The sequence below is a fragment of the Phocoena phocoena genome, chromosome 3 (assembly GCF_963924675.1).
Source record: "Phocoena phocoena chromosome 3, mPhoPho1.1, whole genome shotgun sequence".
Classification (NCBI taxonomy): domain Eukaryota; kingdom Metazoa; phylum Chordata; class Mammalia; order Artiodactyla; family Phocoenidae; genus Phocoena; species Phocoena phocoena.
Window position 1 is genome coordinate 155,334,450 of NC_089221.1, and position 19,763 is coordinate 155,354,212.

Below are 19,763 nucleotides of genomic sequence, written 5' to 3' on the forward strand. Positions count from 1 at the left end.
TTTTAAAAAAATTATTGTAGTTACCGAATAACACAATTGGGAGATTTCACATTAAATAGGTAGGATTTTGGCTTCTCTTGAAAAAATCCGAAGATGAGCAACTCTGAGTCCATGTTTCTGAATAGTTTACAGTGATCCCTGGGATGACAGGTGCAAGCTTCCCATTTCTCCCACCCTGACCCAGCTGCCCCACTCACTGATGGTACCTGATGGCCCCCATGCAGTCTGAGGTTGGGACCCCAGCACAGTGGAGGCAGAGACACTGACTTTCCCCAAAAGAGAGAGAGGGACCTGGGACAGTGTCACAGGCCTGATTTCAAGTATGAGCTCTACAGAGAGAAGAGGGTGATAGGTGTGCCAGGCTGAGGGCACAGCATATGAAAAGGCATGGCGGCATGCGTGCTTGGGGATGTGACAAAAAGGATTGCATGTCCCGTCTATGAATTCTTAAATCTTCCCTGTCCTTCATTACTACACTTAGTCATCTATGAGGCGGGAATAAAAGACTTGAAGAAGAAAAAATGCTTAGTTTTTGCTAGAAGGTAAAGCCCTTGCCTTGAATTCATCATTTGTATTAGATCCTCTGACTGCTGTAACAAATTGCCACAAACTTGCTGATTTAAAACAACATAAATCTATTTTCTCACAGTTCTGAAGACTAGTTGTCCAACAGTCAGTTTTACTGGGCCAAAATGGAGGTGCCAACAGGGCCCCACTTCCTCCAGAAGCTCTAGGGGAGAATCTGTTCCTTGACTCTTCCAGCTTCTGGTGGTTGCTGGCATTCTTTGGCTTGTGGCTACTCATTCCAGTCTCCTCTTCCATGGTAACATCACTTTCTCCTCTTCCATATTAAATCTCCTTCTGCTTTCCTTTTATAAGGACACTTGTGATTTCATTTAGGGCCCATCTGTATAATTCAGAATAATCTCCCATATCAAGATCCTTAACTTAATCACATCTATAAAGATGCTTTTCCATTTACAGATAGATTCTAGGAGTTAAGACCTAATATTTTTGAGGACGACTATTCATCCAGCTACAGTTGGGTTCTTGCTTTCAGATGCCTTCTGCAAGAATAGTCCAGTGTTGCCAATCCCAGATGGCTACAAGAATGTTGACCAGAGGGCTACCAGCATCTGTACCACACACACCCAACTCCTCTGGTCCCAGTCAGAAGGTGAATGTAGGCATCAGTTAAATACCCCTTCCTTCACTGGCATCATGCCACACACCCAGATGGACCAAATAGTGTTCATACTTTCTCTAAAAGTCAGTTCCCATGTCATATAAATATCTTGCATCTTGCTCTCTATGTGTGTACGTGATACCCTTCCCACTCATCTCTTCTCTGCAAGAAACAGGCATGGTTTTATTCCCCAGAATCAAGAGGGGCCAGGACACACACCGACACCCACACACAGTGTGTTTACTGCACAGCAGTCTTTCAGGAGAACTTGTCAAATGCTTACGGGGACTCGCTTGCCTCTCGTCTTAGGTGAGGAAACAGCAATCCAGGGAGATTACTTGGCTCGGGAAAGCTCATCCTTTTGTCCCAAACTTCTTTTGGCTCTCAGAACCCTGTCATATTTGACACTCCCTTCCTCCTTATAACAGTTCTGTTCATGGATGGATGCCTCAGAAGAGACTGGACTGGAGTTGATGGGGCACAGACTCTGGGGTCAGGACGCCTAGCTTGTTGCCTCTCCAAGCCATAGGAGCCTTGAGAAACGGAGCCCCCTACACAGTAGTGTGCAGATAAATGTTTAACAACCGGCTCTTTGGTTTGCCAGTTTCTATGGTGTGAATACTCTCACCGTGGCTAATTTCAGGTCACCAGCATGAGGTCCTTGAGCATGGAGTTGGGAAGAGATGCACACAGTTGGCTCTTCGGAGCCAGTCTTAGCAGCTCTTTAACACCCCTGCCCCTACTTATGGGACTTTTGTGGCACTCTCTGGAGGGCTGCAGAGAGGCCAGCTGGGCGGCCAGCCAGGCAGGGGCTCAGCGTGGCCTCCACCCTCCTCCACATCCTCCTTCTCCCCGCTGCATCATCATGCCATTTCCCCATCAGTCTTATTCATCAGGGGTTTCCCGAGTTCTGAGAAACCTTCTGGACATTTTGTGATATAAGATTAGTAAATAGTGCTTTTAAATTGAGGAGTTATTTTTATATTTAGCAAAATTTGCTTATAAAGGAGTAGTAACTTGAGATTACAAACACTCTTGGGAGAACGTTCTGAAGATTCATTAGGTGCAAAGCCAAGTAATTTAATCTAGTCATCTGCCTCTTTTTAATTTTCAAAGGAAATATTTCACTGGAAAAAAAAAGTCTGGCTTTTTCATAGCTGAATTTGGCAGTTTGAACTTTTTTTTTTTCTTGAAAGTTTTTTTTTAAGTACAATTAAGAGTATTTGTATGTTGCTTCCCCTTTGTTTTGGTGAAGCCCTAACGGGACAGGGACACCAGGAATTTTCTATTAAAAAGAAAAATGCCTTTCCCACATTTACTGCAGGAAGCAGAGTCCCCTGTTATCTCAGGGATTAGAGTGTTGTGGTAACTTGAACCCTTGGAGTCCCAAGGAGGCCTGAAACAGGGTAAGGCTGTCCCCAGAAGAGCCAACCCCCTCCTGACCCTGAGCCAGGCCTGGGGACTCCTCTTGCCTTTGTGAGAGGACCCAGCTGTGCGATCTCCACCTTTACTCTCACTTCTGTGAGGAAGCAGCAGAAATTGTCCTTCTCACTTCATGAATAAAGTGGCCTTCCCCAGTCTGCACAAGGGAGGCCTGGACATCCAGAGAGGCCACAGCCTCCTTTTGCAGCCCTTGCTCCTGGCCCAGTGGCCTCCCTTTCCCCGGGGCCTCACCTGGAAGGGTATACTGCCCGCCTCCCCTGGCATGCCACACACACACTCAGGAATTTTATGAGGCATAAATCCAACTGGCCATGTCTTCCAATTTGGGACTTAGAATATTATCTAATCTCTAGTAGACTCGTGGACTAAGGAGGTCAACCTCTTCAGTTCTGAGAAGCACTGGATGGTGGTGGAAAGAGTGACCTTGGTCTGGAGAGGGTCCCATCCTGGCTGGGGGGTGACATAGCTCCAGTGGAGTGAGCCTTACTCTGTATGAGGTACACGTGGTATCTCTGCCTGGGACTGTTCACCCTCAATCACAGTGAGGGCAATGTCTTTCATTGGGAAGCTGATCCTTGGAAAGATGGAGAAGTTTTCCAAAACGATAGCCACAGAATCATAATATGGACCCTAGCCCACCCACTGTAAACTTAGACCTTCTTCCCTCATCCTCTAGGCCCCAAACAACCCCTCCCCCCATCCAATACCCCAAGCACCCCAGGGGTTGTAGAGAAGGTTCCAGGAGTTCAGTGATCCTAGTTCTGGCTGGGAATCCAGAGACATTACCCCTCCATCTTGTCATTGTCATTATCTGTCACTTGAAGGTCGAAGCTCCCCTACCTGCATGGATGGACCTCTGTGGTGCATTTGGTCCTGAGTTCCTACATGATCTCTCAAGCCATATTTGGAGGGAACATTAGAATTCCCAGACCCCCCAAGGTGGGCTGGACTAAGGAGCCACAGTCCCTTCTTAAAGGGCTCGTGTCCATCCTGCATCACATCTACAGTCTCTTCTGGAGTCCCTCTGAATTTATCTGGGTTTTTCTACCTTTGGAACCTTTTCTCACTCACTTTTCCCATCAGTTTTAAGAGTGGGACCCTGAAAAGCTGTTTCGAAGCTCTGGATGCTAGGATGGCAGTGTAGGCAAGGGGTATACGCTGAGCTGCAGTGGTTGGGCCAAGGCAGCCTCTGCCCCAGGGCTGGGCATCTCTCCAACCAGCTTGGAGGTATTTCGCCATCCCTCTTGGTCAAGGGAGGTGTATAGTGGGAGCCAGCCTTGCTGTGGTTGCCTCTGCCCTGTGAGGAGGGGCCTAGATGGGAAGAGAAAGGTGGAGTTAGAAGCAGGAATGTCCCAGGGAAGGAGTGACCTCCCAGGGGTCAGGGAAGGGTGTATCAACGTGGCCTGGACCTCACCAGGGGAGATCTGAGGGTGTCCATCAGAGGCCAGATGGGCATCTCCCCACGGGCCAGGCCCCCTCTGCAAGCTATTTCTCATCCCTTGGAGTAGGATTCTAAGACATCTTATGCTAATTTGGGGGGCAGCAGTGATGAGCCCCCTGCAATCAGGTAGACCTGGTTGTGATTTACTCAACTCTTTGGACTTGGAGCCAGAGACGCCCTGTCTGTCCATGGGAACCACAGCCTGGATATAGGCATTGTGAGGATTAGACAAGATGAGGTTATGAAAGTATTGGCACATGGAAAGACTTCATGAGTGGTGATAGTGGTGATTGTGATTTACTTTGCAATCCCACCCAGTGGAGTTCCGGGATCCTTCCCCAGGACCTGGTTCATTTATCTAGAAGGCTCTCCACTCTATTCCTAGGGTCCTCACAGTGCATGATGGTTGGGGATGGGTAATGCTGGGGCATATACGCCTTTGTGCTTGAGTGTCTTAGGGTTACCCTTAGAGCAGTGCCTCACTGCCCTGGTGAATGGAGCTAACACTCAGGGACACCAGACTCAGCACTACCCACCTCTCTTGCCTTTCTGTCCCTCGTGCTTACACTTGGGGGTTCTCTCTGCTTGTCCGTGGTTGAGGGTGGTTGTCTCCAGCCCAGCTCAAAGGTCACCTTCTCTGATCAACCCCCGCCCCACCAAATCCATTCATTTATTCATGTATTCATTCATTCAAAAAGTAGTTACTGAGCACCTAAAATGTGCCAGGCTCTGCGCTGGGCTCTGGGAATATAGCAAGGAATAAGACAGGTAAACAAGACACGTGTGGTCTCCATCCTCATGAAGGTTACAATCCAGTGGGGAGTCAGACAACAGACAAGAAGGGAAGTGCTATATAGGAAATAAACAGGGCCATGTAACTTTTTAAAAATCGGGAGAGGAGAAGGCCTGTGGGTGAGCTGTCGGCCACCTTTGCAGAGAGTCGGTCCAGGAGCCTTCTGCCCCTTTCCCACTTCTCAGCTCTCAGCCTCTCTGCCTGCAAGTCTCCTGAGGGGTCGGGTGGTCCCTGTGCATCATGTCCTCTCATGACTCGCCTTGCAAGGCCCCCTGACTGGTCTATCTTGGCACTTCGCAGCACACAGCACAGTGATGAAGCCCCTGTGGGCCAGTGAAATGTTTATGGGATGATTTACATCTTAATCAGTCTGTAACCAGATCACACATTTGGTTTAATCATCATTTCCCCAAGTAGAAAGCCAAAAATAAATACCAGTAAACTGGTACTATTTTCCTTGTGGTTTTATTTAATGATAATTTCTCAAGGGCTTCCCTTGTGCTGTATACATACCTGCATTTGTGCCGCATGCTCCCCAGGAGGAGGAAGCTCTTTGCCTGCTCCATTTTCACAGATACAGACACTTACTATGCAGCAGGCACTGTTCCTCTTGCTTTACAAAGATTCCCATGAATTCTCACAACAACCCTAGGAAGTAGGTGCTGCCATCACCACGCTCCACTGGGAGTTCAGTGACTTGCTCCAGGCCACGCAGAAGCAAGGAGTGGGCTGGGATTTGAAATGGATATTTGGCGAAGGTGGTAGGCCATAGCTGCCACCCTCTGTGCTTCTTGCTGTCACAGACTAGTGAGCAGGCGAGGGAGGAGGAACCCAGGCGGGGTGACCCTGACCCTGTCTTTTTACGCACTGGACCGTGTGCTCAGACTGCTTTCTGCCTTCTCATGGCTGTTGTCCCTCCAGATGAGCAGAGCTGGGGAGCCACGGTGAAGTTTATTGGGCTAGCTGACAATCCTGTACCCACCACTCTCTAATTCATAGAGCGGTACATGGTAACATACTACATACAGGCACGTGGCAAAATATCCTGACTGTACAAAAAGGACACATGCAGTGGGAGAGGAGTTTCTGCCTCCTGTCCAGCACCCTCGTCAGTGGCAACCACTGCTCCTTGGGTCTTCCAGAAACACGCTATGTGTCTCCCTGCCCCACCTTGGGTAATTTACAGATGTTCTGCAGGCCACTTTTTTTCTTTGACACATCTTGGAGATGTAGCCTGTTTTCCAAGAGAACACACAGCTTCACCTTGTTCTCTGTATAGGGCTGCCTGCATGTGGCCCTACAGTGGCCACGTGTGGCCGTGCCACCACTTACCTGGGCCCTGCCAGGCATCAGGCTGTCCCCAGTCTTCAGCTACCACAGACAGCGCTGAGCAACTATCCTAATGCATGCACAGTTGAATCTCTGCACAGATATCTGTTGGATACATTCCTAGAAGTGCAGAAGCTTTGTGCAACAGATGTGTACATTTTAATTTGAGAGATTGCCAAATTGCCTTCCAAAGAGAGTGTACAAATATAAACTCTCACTTGTTGTCAAACTGGTGGATCTTTACTGATTTCATAGGTAAAAAATGGATTCTCACTGCAGCTTTTATTGCAGATGAATGGGATTCCAGAAGGGAATTCTGATATGAATAGCAAACAAAATTCCTGGGAAAGCAGCTTTATTCTATTCCATTATTTTTTTAAATAATAAGAGCACAGTATAGGTGCTGTTTTATTCACTTTCATGTGGTGGTGTGCAGGGAGAATCCAGCCAAGAGAGAGGAGAGAGACAGTGCTTAAAAGAATTTACTGAAAAGAGGTTGGTATGCAAGAGATTTCATGTTAAAAATTAGATTTATGCCTTCTTGCACAAAGACCTTGAAAACCACTTCTTGGCAGCCCCTCTCACCACAGTAATCAACCAAACGGTGCTTGAGTGGCTGCCAAGCCTCCCAGCTGGGTGTGGACACAGCTGGTGGTCCTGATGGCAAGGACCTTTAGCCGTTCCAGCCAGTTCCAGCCCACCAGGGGCTCTGGCAGCAGCACCTCCCACCAAGGGGGCTGTTCTGGGTCTCAGAGCCAGAGATGCATAAGTGCCTGACGTGAGTTCAGAAGTTAAGTTTGTGTATGGTGTTAGGGAGTGTTCTAATCTCATACTTTTACATGTACCAGTCCAGTTTTCCCAGCACCACTTATTGAAGAGGCTGTCCTTTCTCCACTGTACATTCCTGCCTCCTTTATCAAAGATAAGGTGACCATATGTGCGTGGGTTTATCTCTGGGCTTTCTATCCTGTTCCATTGATCTATATTTCTGTTTTTGTGCCAGTACCATACTGTCTTGATTACTGTAGCTTTGTAGTATAGTCTGAAGTCAGGGAGCCTGATTCCTCCAGCTCCGTTTTTCCTTCTCAAGACTGCTTTGGCTATTCAGGGCCTTTTGTGTTTCCAACTATCAAACTCTTAGAGGAAAACATAGGCAGAACACTCTATGGCATAAATCACAGCAAGATCCTTTTTGACCCACCTCCTAGAGAAATGGAAACAAAAATAAACAAATGGTACCTAATGAAACTTCAAAGCTTTTGCACAGCAAAGGAAACCATAAACAAGACCAAAAGACAACCCTCAGAATGGGAGAAAATATTTGCAAATGAAGCAACTGACAAAGGATTAATCTCCAAAATTTACAAGCAGCTCATGCAGCTCAATAACAAAAAAACAAACAACCCAATCCAAAAATGGGCAGAAGACCTAAATAGACATTTCTCCAAAGAAGATATACAGACTGCCAACAAACAGATGAAAGAATGCTCAACATTATTAATCATCAGAGAAATGCAAATCAAAACTACAATGAGATATCATCTCACACCAGTCAGAATGGCCATCATCAAAAAATCTACAAACAATAAATGCTGGAGAGGGTGTGGAGAAAAGGGAACACTCTTGCACTGCTGGTGGGAATGTGAATAGGTACAGCCACTATGGAGAACAGTATGGAGGTTCCTTAAAAAACTACAAATAGAACTACCATATGACCCAGCAATCCCACTACTGGGCATATACCCTGAGAAAACCATAATTCAAAAAGAGTCATGTACCAAAATGTTCATTGCAGCTCTATTTACAATATCCCAGAGATGGAAACAACCTAAGTGCCCATCATCGGATGAATGGATAAAAAAGATGTGGCACATATATACAATGGAATATTACTCAGCCATAAAAAGAAACGAAATTGAGCTATTTTTAATGAGGTGGGTAGACCTAGAGTCTGTCATACAGAGTGAAGTAAGTCAGAAAGAGAAAGACAAATACCGTATGCTAACACATATATATGGAATTTAAGGAAAAAAAAATATCATGAAGAACCTAGGGGTAAGACAGGAATAAAGACACAGACCTACTAGAGAATGGACTTGAGGATATGGGGAGCGGGAAGGGTAAGCTGTGACAAAGCGAGAGAGAGGCATGGACATATATACACTACCAAACGTAATGTAGATAGCTAGTGGGAAGCAGTTGCATAGCACAGGGAGATCAGCTCGGTGCTTTGTGACCGCCTGGAGGGGTGGGATAGGGAGGGTGGGAGGGAGGGAGACGCAAGAGGGAAGAGATATGGGAACATATGTATATGTATAACTGATTCACTTTGTTATAAAGCAGAAACTAACACACCATTGTAAAGCAATTATACTCCAATAAAGATTAAAAAATAAATAAATAACAAATAAAAAAATAAACACAGAAGTGAAGTTTGGCTCAGAGGACGGGGAATTGCAGGGGAGAATCGGCAAACATACAGCGCTCTTGTAAAAGAATTTCGGATTTGAAAGAGTTGGTGTTTTTCCTTTCAAAACATTTAAAACAATTTATGCATATATTTGTTTGATGACCACCTCTCATTCTGGCTATAAGGATCATGTATGTTTTATTTTCCTTGATATTTGTAAGACCTAACAGAGTGAATGCCATGTAGGAAAAAGGCTCTAGATATTTTCAAAAGAATGAATAAGAGGATGAATTCTGGCCAAACAAATAAATAAAAAGAAGTTGAAGAACACAGTAGATTGTATATAAAACTGTGTATTATTTTTTTAAGGCATAAAGCCAACAAAGAAGACAAGGCCACTGAACAAATTAGAATAAAAAAATATATATCTTTTATTCCATGCTTATGGGAGGAAAATAGACAATAATTTGACTTTTGGAAATATACATTGTCTCTACCCAGCCCCCCCACCAAAAAAAAAACAAGAGTTGGTGTATGGGCCTTTGTGTCATCTGCAATGCCTGTTAGCTCCCCTTTGTGAGGGTGCAGGTATAATTCTAGAATAATTCCCAAGGTGCCAGGAGAGTTTTGCAGTTTAAAAGACTACAAAAATGGTTTGTGAGTTGCTGCATCCTTCATATAGCCACCTCCCATAGCTATGTGCTCTTTACATTGACTGGAATTTGACCATATCCCTCCAGGGAACTTCCTGATTTTTTTGCAGAAAAATTAATGTTATAGAAAGTTTTACCTAAGCATAGATTATGGTGATGGCTACACAACTCTGTGAATATACTCAAAAACCATTGCATTGTACACTTTAAATGGGATAATATTATGGTATGTGACTTGTATCCCAATGAAGCTGTTAAAAATTTACATTAAAAAGTAGCTGTCTTTTTTTTTATATATATGTAAGGTGACAAAAATACATCCTCTGACCAGAAGTGTTTAGGTTTGAAGCGTAGGGTAAATTGTGAGCTCTTGAAGCACAGATGCTAAGCTGGGAAAGCGCTTCTCACCTGACCTAGAAGACAAAAATAGCTGACTGCCAAAATTATCCTTGGCCATTTTTAAAAGAAAACGTCTGTAACTGCTCAGAAACCACAGTGTGCATGTTTTTAAATATAAACCCTGCCCCTTAATACTTGTGTGCAAATATATCCTGTGTACAGTAGCATACAGTACCTAAGAATGCAAAATATAATTTTTAGCACTGTATAATCTCATCGCCTATTTTTTGACTGTCTAGATTAATTTTAGCAAGTTAAATTTCTATGATGTGACCCTACTTACTGCTTAGGAATATAATATTTACTTTAATCATTTAGTTTAAATCATTTAGATTAATCATTCATTCAAAAATACTATATTGACTTGAATATAACCTAGAGTCATTACAGATATTACAGAGATATGACATGTGGTTTGCTCTATAATCACGATCATCCCTTAGTTATCTGCAGGCAGGTTGCCCTCTCCAAGGTTTATATCTGGCAAATATTTTTCCCAGTTTTATTGAGATATAATTGATGTATAACATTGTATAAATTTAAGATATACAACATAATGATTTGTATATGTATATATGTATTGGTATATGTTACATATGTATGTGTATATGTATATACATATTGCAAAATGATTACCCCAATAAGATTAGTTAACATTCATCACCTCACGTAGTTAAAAGTTTTTCACTGTGATGAGAACTTTTAAGATCTACTCTCTTAGCAACTTTCAAATATACAATAGAATATTAACTATAGCCACCATGCTGTACATTACATCACCAGAATTTATCTTATAACTGGAAGTTTGTACCTTTTGACCACCTTCACCTAATTCGCTCACCTCTCATCCCCCATCTCTGGCAACCACCAATCTGATTTCTTTATCTATGAGTTAGTTTTTTGGTTAGATTCTATATAAAAGTGAGATCATACAGTATTTGTCTTTCTCTGTCTGACTTATTTCACTTAGCGTATTGCCCTCAAGATTCATCCATGTTGTCACAAACATCAGGATTTCCTCCTTTTTTATGGCTGGATGATATTCCATTAATATTACATATATAGGGCTTCCCTGGTGGCTCAGTGGTTAAGAATCCGCCTGCCAATGCAGGGCACATGGGTTTGAGCCCTGGTCCAGGAAGATCCCACATGCCGTGGAGCAACTAAGCCCATGTGCCACAACTACTGAGCCTGCGCTCCAGAGCCCACGTGCTACAACTACTGAAGCCTGTGCGCCTAGAGCCCGTGCTCCGCAACAAGAGAAGCCCCTGCAATGAGAAGCCCGCAACCAAGAGTAGCCCGCACTCGCTACAACTAGAGAAAGCCCGCGCACATCAAGACCCAACGCAGCCAAAAATAAATAAATAAAATTAATTAATAAAAATAATACTACATATATATTCCATGGCTACTTTATCCATTCATCCATCAATGGACACTTAAGTTGTTTCCATGTCTTGGCTATTGTAAATAATGCTGCAATGAACATGGGGGTGCAGGTACAGGTATCTGGAAATTTTAAAATTTTGCTCAGACCTTTCTGTCATCCCAGAAAAATGTTGAGAAAATTTAAAAATAATAAAATTTAAAAATTAAAATTGAGAAATTAAACCTTCTTTTAACCCTATTCATCCCCGAGGCAGTGCTGCCCAGAGGTTAGGATCATTTAAGTCCTAAAATCAGGTCTCTTTGTTTCCACTCCTGACTCTGGCCCAGTTCCAGAAGGTAAGGGGAGGGTAATGGCAGGTCCAACCTCTAAGACTGCTTCAAGCTTTGATTGATACCTGTGTAGCAATGCTTAGCCCAGTGCCCAGCATATAGTGAGTTCTCAATAAGATGAATCCCTTTTCACGATCCATACTGTTGCTTCCCTGCTTAATACAGATTCATGGTCATTCTATCCACATACATTTATTGAACAAGGACCATGTGCCAAAACGCCTGTGACCTTGTCAGGGGATGTAGATGTCTCAGGATGTACGAGCAGGTGAACACTTCTGGCCAGGGCCTGGACAAGCCTGCCCTGGGAGGTGGGGTTGGAGCTGAACTTTGAGAAGGGAAGGTTTTCCTGTGTAGGGCAAAAGGACAGAGGGGTAATGGGATGGGACACTCACAGAGCAGGATAGAGACAGACCAAGGGTCTGTAGTCTCAAGCAGGGAAGTGGAGGAGTTTGGAAAGAACCAACATGATGACTGTTTCTTCCTATTTGGGAAAATATTATTTTAATATATGAATGCAGAAAATAAAGCCAAACAAAATCTTCTAGGCTGGTGGGCCTCCCTTGAAGATAAGGATTCTCTATGAGGCCAAGAGATGATTTTATGCTTGCTATCGTAAAAGTAGTGCTTATTTATGGTAATGCTCCAAGCAGTAGGGCCAAGTGGAAAGTGGAGCAAAGGCCCCAGCCCCTGTTCCTACCTGTCACAGGAGGCTGGGGTGACCTCCTTTTGACTCTTCTCAGGTGTGTTCTGTGCAAACCAAGGAGTACACATAGCGGGGACTTCCAGATGGCCCTAGGTGGTTGCTTTGTTTTGCTGATCTTTTCTATTATAAATGTTGCCACAATGAAAGGCATCTTCTTCGAGTATGTCCATAGGAGAAACTCTCCACAGTGGAATTGCAAGGCCATGGTGTGTGAGTGTGTTCTTCACATGCTTTGTGAGTCCTTTTGTCACTGCAGGAGGGCTGCATACAATGTCCTTCTAGAAGCAGGAAGGGAGTTCTGCTCTTCTTCCATTATGTCTGGGGAAGGCCACACCTTCCTCTGCAGACAGCCTGGAAGCCCTTCAGCAATGCGCCTCCACTGGTATCTGTTTCCCCAGAAGTGTTTTCTTCTAAACACGAACCAAGTGTTTTATAAACATATGGTTTTCCCTCTTTTAACAGGAATCTTCGCCTACATGAACTACAGAGTCCCCCGGACAAGGAAGGAGATTTTTGAAACCCTCATCAAGGGACTGCAGCGGCTTGAGTATAGAGGCTATGACTCAGCAGGTAGGCTCTGCAGGCTGCTGCCATATAAACATAATACTTGTTCATTAAAGAAATTTGAAAATTTCTGTAGAAAAGTAGAAAGAAAAAGCAAAGGTAAAAAAATATCCATCACAAGCACCCCCCATCAATATCTGTGTCCCTCCTGTGGTTGTCTGGGGTCTGGGGACGGTAGAGGTGTCATGCAGATATTTATTGTTTTATCTAATTATAATTATGCAATTCTGTAATTTTGTGTTCTTCTTGCACTTACATTGTTTCTTTCCATTATCCTAAACACTTCCTAACATAATCTTTCTAAGTGGCTGCACAGTCCTCCACTGGATGCCTATCTCAGAGTTTACTCCTTCATCCACATAATAGGTGGATATTTAGTCTGTTTCCCATTTTTAATTAAGCAGCCTTAGGAGAAAAAGGAGAGCCAGATAATTATATATTCCTATAAATTCTTAATAGAAAGCAAGTCAGATGAAAGATTGCAGGAACACTAGTGCAATGGAAACACCAGCTAAAGTAGCAGAATGCAAAGTGCACAAATGTCCTTAAATGAGCCCACTGCCCTTGGTGGCAGACGTGGTGGCACCTCTCCTGCAGGCAAACTCCGAGAATTACCCTGGTTAGAAGCCGGGGTGAGGCAGCCACAGCCTGGGTTCTAGGCACGTGTTCCCTGATTGCTGGTTAGCACTGTCACAGTCACAGCCTCCTCTTTCCAAGTCAATATCCTAACACTGTCTAGTTCTCTTCTGGGCAGCAAGCCTGGGGAATAAGAACTAATAAATCCACAGTTCTGTATAGCCCTCACCCAGGGTCATTCCCTGTAATGAAGCGTGGGAGACAAAACTTAAATTCCAGTACAAAAAATCATGTTTATGTTACAGGTGTGGCAATCGATGGAAATAATAACGAAGCCAAAGAAAGACATATCCAGCTAGTCAAGAAAAGAGGAAATGTCAAGGCTCTTGATGAAGAACTTTACAGTATGTGAAAGACATTCCAAGTCAGAGTAATAATCACAGCCTGGATCACTTTAAAATCTTTAATTCCAACAGCATTGGAGACTAAATATATTAACCTACCCAAGCATGGAAAAATAGGAGGGTTAAGTCCATGTTGCAAAACTGTTTCCCAGAATGTGGGATGGTTTATTTCAGGTGATGGTGCGCTGAGAATTTTCTTTTCAATATTTAGTACTTAATGTATTTTAATGTTTCTGGCAAATGATACTGCTTTTCCATTTATGGTAGGGACCTGTAATTTTCTTTTTAAAGTAAGTTTATTTCAGTTAAGTGAGTTAGGTTACTGATAAGTACTAACTAAAGCAAGGGTCTGGCAGAATTCTCCAGAATGGGGCCTTTGTGGTTGATGGTGGGATGTACTTTTGGTGTAGCTGATGTGTCTTCATGTAATGAAGTCACCTCATGTAACAGTACCATGTCAATGCTTAAAGTGTGGCAAACTTATTTTTCCTTCATCTAGAACAGGACAGCATGGACTTAAAAGTGGAGTTTGAGACCCACTTTGGCATTGCCCACACACGCTGGGCCACCCACGGGGTCCCCAATGCTGTCAACAGCCACCCACAGCGCTCAGACAAAGGCAACGGTATGTAGTATAGCCTTGCTCCCCTGTCCTAGTGGTTGTGCCTGGCCCTGACCTGTGCCAGGGTTGATCCACACCCACCACCAACTGGCTTCTCAGCATCCCTGTCTTCCCCGAGTATCCAAACTGTTGGCACTGGGCCCTAGAAAGGAGGCAAATTCAACCTGGACCCTGGTAGTGCTGACCTTGCAGGCATCCACAGGAAAACAGTGGCACTTCCCATGAATGCCTTTGGCTCTGGGGACCCAGCCTGAGTGGGACTTGGTGGTGTAAAGGGTTGAAGGCCTGGGCACTGCTCCTCAGTTAGGGACCAGAGTGTTCCAGAGGGCTGGGCACTTGAGGAAAGATTGGGGTTCCTTCCTCGTCCAGCTATACCCATCCCTGCCCCTGAAGAGAGTGGTCCTGAGCCAGGGCAGGTGGCAGTGCTGATCTTGTTTAACATCTGAGGTGCCTGCTCCAATCCTGGTCCCTGTAACGAGGGCCACCCAGTTCTCCTAATTCCCCCCTCACCATGTCAGCCCCAGCTCATGGGTCCACATCACTTGCCTGAGCCCCCAGGACAATTCTTTATGTGGTGGTTCTCTTAAATGATGTCCCAGTCTCCTCTCATGGGGGAAGGACTGGTAGGTCTGCAGTTCCCACTGGTGGCTCTCAGGGACTCTGTGGTCAGCACCCAGGGGTGTCAGGCCTCTGGCAGTAGGACACATGGGCATATGAGATGGAGACTGGGCCTTCTAGTGGGTCTCCACTCTGGGTTGGGCCTGGTCAGGTCAGAAGCACCCATGACCCACACCTGGGCATGATGCGAGAGGGTGTCCAGTGGAGAGAATGATTTCTGGAGTCAGCTGGGATCCTCCACCCCAAGCTGACTCCAGAATGTGGCATAATGCAGGTTCTTGCCAAGCCTCATATTAGAGTAAGGATCAGACACGTAAGAGTAGTTGTAGGGTATTTACTATTAGCTAAACACTTGACAAGCCTCACTGCCATTAACTGTCTTGGAAGTCAGGCCACAGGAGAGAGCAGCACCTCCCTGGTCAGTGTCCTTTGCCCCTGTGGGCACTGCAGTGCCTGGAGGCAGCTCACCTTGCCCGATTTGGAAAGGAAAGCCTCCTGGAGAGAACAGGAGGGCCCCATGCACCTCTCTCATCAGAGCAGCCAGAGGTAGCACAGGGACCAGGCTATACATACACCTACATGGTCAGAGACTTGGGTAGTGAGGTTTCTTTGCTGGGGACCATTCCTTGCATCTGGTACATGCCCTGAGCCATGAGACGCCCCACTACAGGGTCAGGCACCCTACACTCAGGAGGGGGACAATAGACCCCACGGCGCTGAGGACCTAGGATATACATCCAGCCAAACCCCAAGCCAGATGCAGAGGCTGGTCCCTGGAGCAACAGTGTTGGCTGAGGTAACACACTGTACCGAGACCATGTGCCCTGAAATGTCGCCACCTCAACCTCAGCCTCCTGCCCACTGAGATGATAGGGTGAACCCCCGCTTCACTGCAGACAATGATTCTGTGTCCCCAAAGCAGCTAGGCTCCAAGGAGATTGCCCCCACACCCAAATTTGGAAATGCCTGCCATGACTCAGGATGAGTAATTGAAAATAAAACAACATGGGAAATAAGAAAAGATTTGTAAAATTTCTCTAACGACTTATCAGTGATATCTGAAGAGCATACTTTTTTTTTTGCGGCACGCGGGCCTCTCACAGTTGTAGCCCCTCCCGCTGCGGAGCACAGGCTCTGGACCCGCAGGCCCAGCAGCCATGGCCCACAGGCCCAGCTGCTCCGCGGCATGTGGGATCTTCCCGAACCGGGGCATGAACCCGCATCCCCTGCATCGGCAGGCGGACTCTCAACCACTGTGCCACCAGGGAAGCCCAGAGCATACTTTTAAGGAAGACTTATACCCAGCAACTACACTGCGTATGAAAATTACACAAAGAAGTATTCACAAAGAAAATACAGATTCTAGGAAACAAATTAATGATGAGAAGTTAAGACAATAGGCTGAGATGAAAGAAAATGTGACAGGGTTAAGAAAACAATGTGAAGAAACAAAGTCACAATAGATATGAAAACAATGGAGAATGGGATGGTTGTGAAGACAGTTAATAGATAATGAAGGGTTAATGATCCCTTTTGACATAAATACCAGAGCCTATTTCATGCTACTGTAGGCCACAAGTCAGAGCTCAGTGCGTGGCCAGGTTGGTGGATGCTTTTTATCAAAAGAGAAATGTGTTATTTCCTTGGGTTTAAATTGCAGTCATGGCAGATGTCAGCTCTAATCCCTGTAAATGCAGTTTGCTTAACACAAGTGTCTGTATGAGCAGAGTTTGTAGGTTTCAAGCTGTCAAATTGTCTTTCTTCACATCTGACTTGAACTTCATTTCTTCATAGCATTTCTCTCTTGACTAAACTTTTCTTCCAGAATTCGTGGTCATCCATAATGGGATCATTACAAATTACAAAGACCTGAGGAAATTTCTGGTAAGATACTTCCCCTGGGTAACATCTAAGTCAAGTGGTACTGGTCTTTCCCAGAAACTTTCCAACCAGCTCATTTCCCTCCAGAAAAAAAGGCAGAAGCTGATTGAGGTCCACTCTTGGCCACGTCACCACATTAGACCCAAAGCTCATCCCCAGCTCAGGCTCCTCCCCAGATCTTGCTGGAGGAGAGAGCAGGGCATTCTCATTTACCTCAAAGGCCGTTGCAGAGTCAGAGCAGAATCAAAAGAACATGAACTTCTTTTTATTAAAGTATCTGCACTGAATAACATACCAACTCATACACCAAATGGAATGTGGGGTGGGAATGCAGGCGGCGAGAGTTTCAAGTATGAAGAGGTTGTGGTATTGGTTGGGAGGTGGGTGGATTTGACTCAATGTATTTGATCATTTTGATTGCTGTTATTTTGCAATGTCCAGATTAATGGCAAGGACAAGCTTCTGAGGCGGGATGATCTCAGGGAAGACTACAATGACTCAGCTGTGTTAGGCTGTGGGATTCAGGCAAACATTTCTCATCCCTTCCCCGTTTTTCCTTGTTCTTGCCTTAAGTCACTCCAAGGACAAGTCATAAGGGAGGAGAGGGAGCTGGCCAGGCCAGCATTGCACAACAATCATTATCTGACACTCTGTCCAACCAAATATTACAGGAAAGCAAAGGCTATGAGTTTGAGTCAGAAACAGATACAGAGACCATCGCCAAGCTGATTAAATATGTGTTCGACAACAGAGAAACTGAGGACATTACATTTTCAACACTGGTCGAGAGAGTCATTCAGCAGTTGGTGAGTTACAAGTCTCACTTATCTAAATCATCCCTTCATTCCTCCAGTTTTTACAAACATTTATTAGGCAAACTTGCACCAAGTACCTGAGGATTAAAGATGGCTCATCTACAGTGCCTGGCCTTAAAATGTTACATCCTTGTAGAATTGGGAGAAGTTCTGAGGTTTTGGTGGTAAACATCAAATAGAAACTGCTTTGCTTCGTTTTAACATCTCTGAAATGGTGATAGGCCTTCTGATCTATGGCTTCTACCAATGGTGTGTTGCACAAGGGACCTTGATTGTGGCAGTTCATGTTGTCATCTTATCAGTTGACTTGTGTGCATTATTGACTTGTGTGCATACATACCCAAGATGAATTTAACTGATGTTGGAGACTTAGAATTGTAGTCTTTCCTCCTGTTTCAGTAAAGCTGTTATTCGTCATGTGGGAGAAATGCCCACAAGTCCTTACTGAGTGGAGTTAGAAGGAAGGAAGAGGCAATAAAGACAGCAGGTGTAGACTTTTGAGAAGTTTGGTTGTAGAAGATTAAGGGTGCAAAGAAATGGCCCAGTGAAGGGAGAGGGTTGCAGTTCTGAGGCAGGATTGTATTTTTGTGGTAGGAGATATCAGATCATGTCTGTGTGCTGAAATGAATGATCCAGGTGGGAGAAAGAGATTGGTGATGTCCCGGAGGGCTGGACCCATGGAACAAGGTCCCTGCAAAGAGGCACATTGTGGAGGGATTGTCCAAGAGAGACAGCTCGTTGGAGGAAGAGGTAGAGCAGACCCAGGCCCGCCATGGGACGGTGGAGGGAGGAGGAGAGGGCTCCAGACTTACTAGAATCCATCCTTCTGAGCATCAAAGCTGTCCAATAGCTCCCCTGAGATGGAGACAGCTTGGAGACTGTTCAGGGCCGAGAATCTAGAACATCTGGGGTCAGAGGCTGCTTTGGGTACAACACTGTGGTTTAAAATATATGACCCTTTGGTGTTTTCAGTCTTTTTTTAAAAGTAAGTCAAACCCTTTGCCCTATGACTCCCATTTTGGGGGACCTTAATTTAGAGGACATATTTATAAATAAAAGCCTGTCCCATAACTAATGTACAGTATAGTTTTGCAGCATAGTACTTTCTCTTTTCCATTTGTAATTTTAAATTTTGGAAATGTCTCTCAGTGATGGCACTTTTAAACTTCAGTGATTTATCTGAAGCAACACAGGGCTCTTTTTGGCAGAGAACGGGAAGAGTTTTTCTATTTAGTCCTACTTCATTGCTGACAAAACCAGCAGGGTGAATGTCAGGCTCCTCAGGTTCTGTCTAAAGCCCCTTCATTTTGGGCAGTTTGAAAGGCCTTTAGGGACCTGGAGATGCTGGCCCTGGGGTCTCTCTGGTTGTGTTACTGAGTTGGCAAACTGGCCATAGCATGAGGCCATGAAGTCTGCCAAGTTTTCCAAACCTTGTAAATCCAGATTTATAGCTGGCTGTACATAAAGTCAAGTAGGGTCATGATTAGTACAGGATGGTCAGAATGTAGGAGAGAATTTTGCATTGAACTTTTAAATAGGAAGAGCATTTGGAGTCTTGAGTTAGGAGAACTATATTCTAACTCTGGTTTGCACAAACCAACAAGCTGAGGCACAGAGCACAAATGGCAGTCGTTGCCATAGAAATAATTGTAACAACTCATACTTCTGGTGTGTCTCTATATGTCAGGCACTGTTCTAAGCATTTAAAATGCATTAGCTCACAGAAGCCATACAAGGTAGGACTATTCTCATTTCCATTCACCATGAGACACAAAGAAGGCTGCAGTGATTGCCCAGTTAAGGGGTGGAGCCATGATTTGAACCCAGACACTAACGTGTGTTGAGCTAAACTTAGGTCGTGGATTAGCCCCTTTAATCCTCACAATTACTCCCTGAGTAGGTACCATCCCTGAGGCCCAGGGCAGGACCCCTGACTACGGTTCTCATTTCCTGAGGTTCTAACTGCAGCAGTCCACCCAGGTCATCACAGAGCTGGGAACTGTTCCTTGTGGGCCTGGACAGGGAGATTTATATTGCTTACAATGAAATCCACAAGTTCTGGTCTTTGATACTTGATTGTGGTACCACCTGTTTCACTTTCCCCTCCTGACATCACTCTGCGCAAGCTGTCCTACATTCAGCACCCTGAGTGAGTGACCCCAGGACTGCCCGCAGTGAAGAGGCTCCCAGGGAGAGCTGTCTGG

At 44.9% G+C, this 19,763-nt stretch overlaps 1 protein-coding gene across 2 annotated transcripts in view; it reads left to right on the plus strand.

The window, feature by feature from the left end:
- GFPT2 (glutamine-fructose-6-phosphate transaminase 2) overlaps positions 1 to 19,763 on the plus strand; it is a 45,471-nt gene that overhangs the window by 2,788 nt on the left and 22,920 nt on the right. The window contains exons 2-6 of one of the 2 annotated variants that reach the window (XM_065873301.1): positions 12,542 to 12,649; positions 13,525 to 13,623; positions 14,123 to 14,248; positions 16,689 to 16,747; positions 17,416 to 17,550. In XM_065873301.1, coding sequence (XP_065729373.1) covers positions 12,542 to 12,649; positions 13,525 to 13,623; positions 14,123 to 14,248; positions 16,689 to 16,747; positions 17,416 to 17,550 — 527 coding nt within the window. Of the gene's footprint in view, positions 1 to 12,540; positions 12,650 to 13,524; positions 13,624 to 14,122; positions 14,249 to 16,688; positions 16,748 to 17,415; positions 17,551 to 19,763 lie in introns of those variants that run through there. The other variant, XM_065873302.1, reaches the window with a different exon arrangement.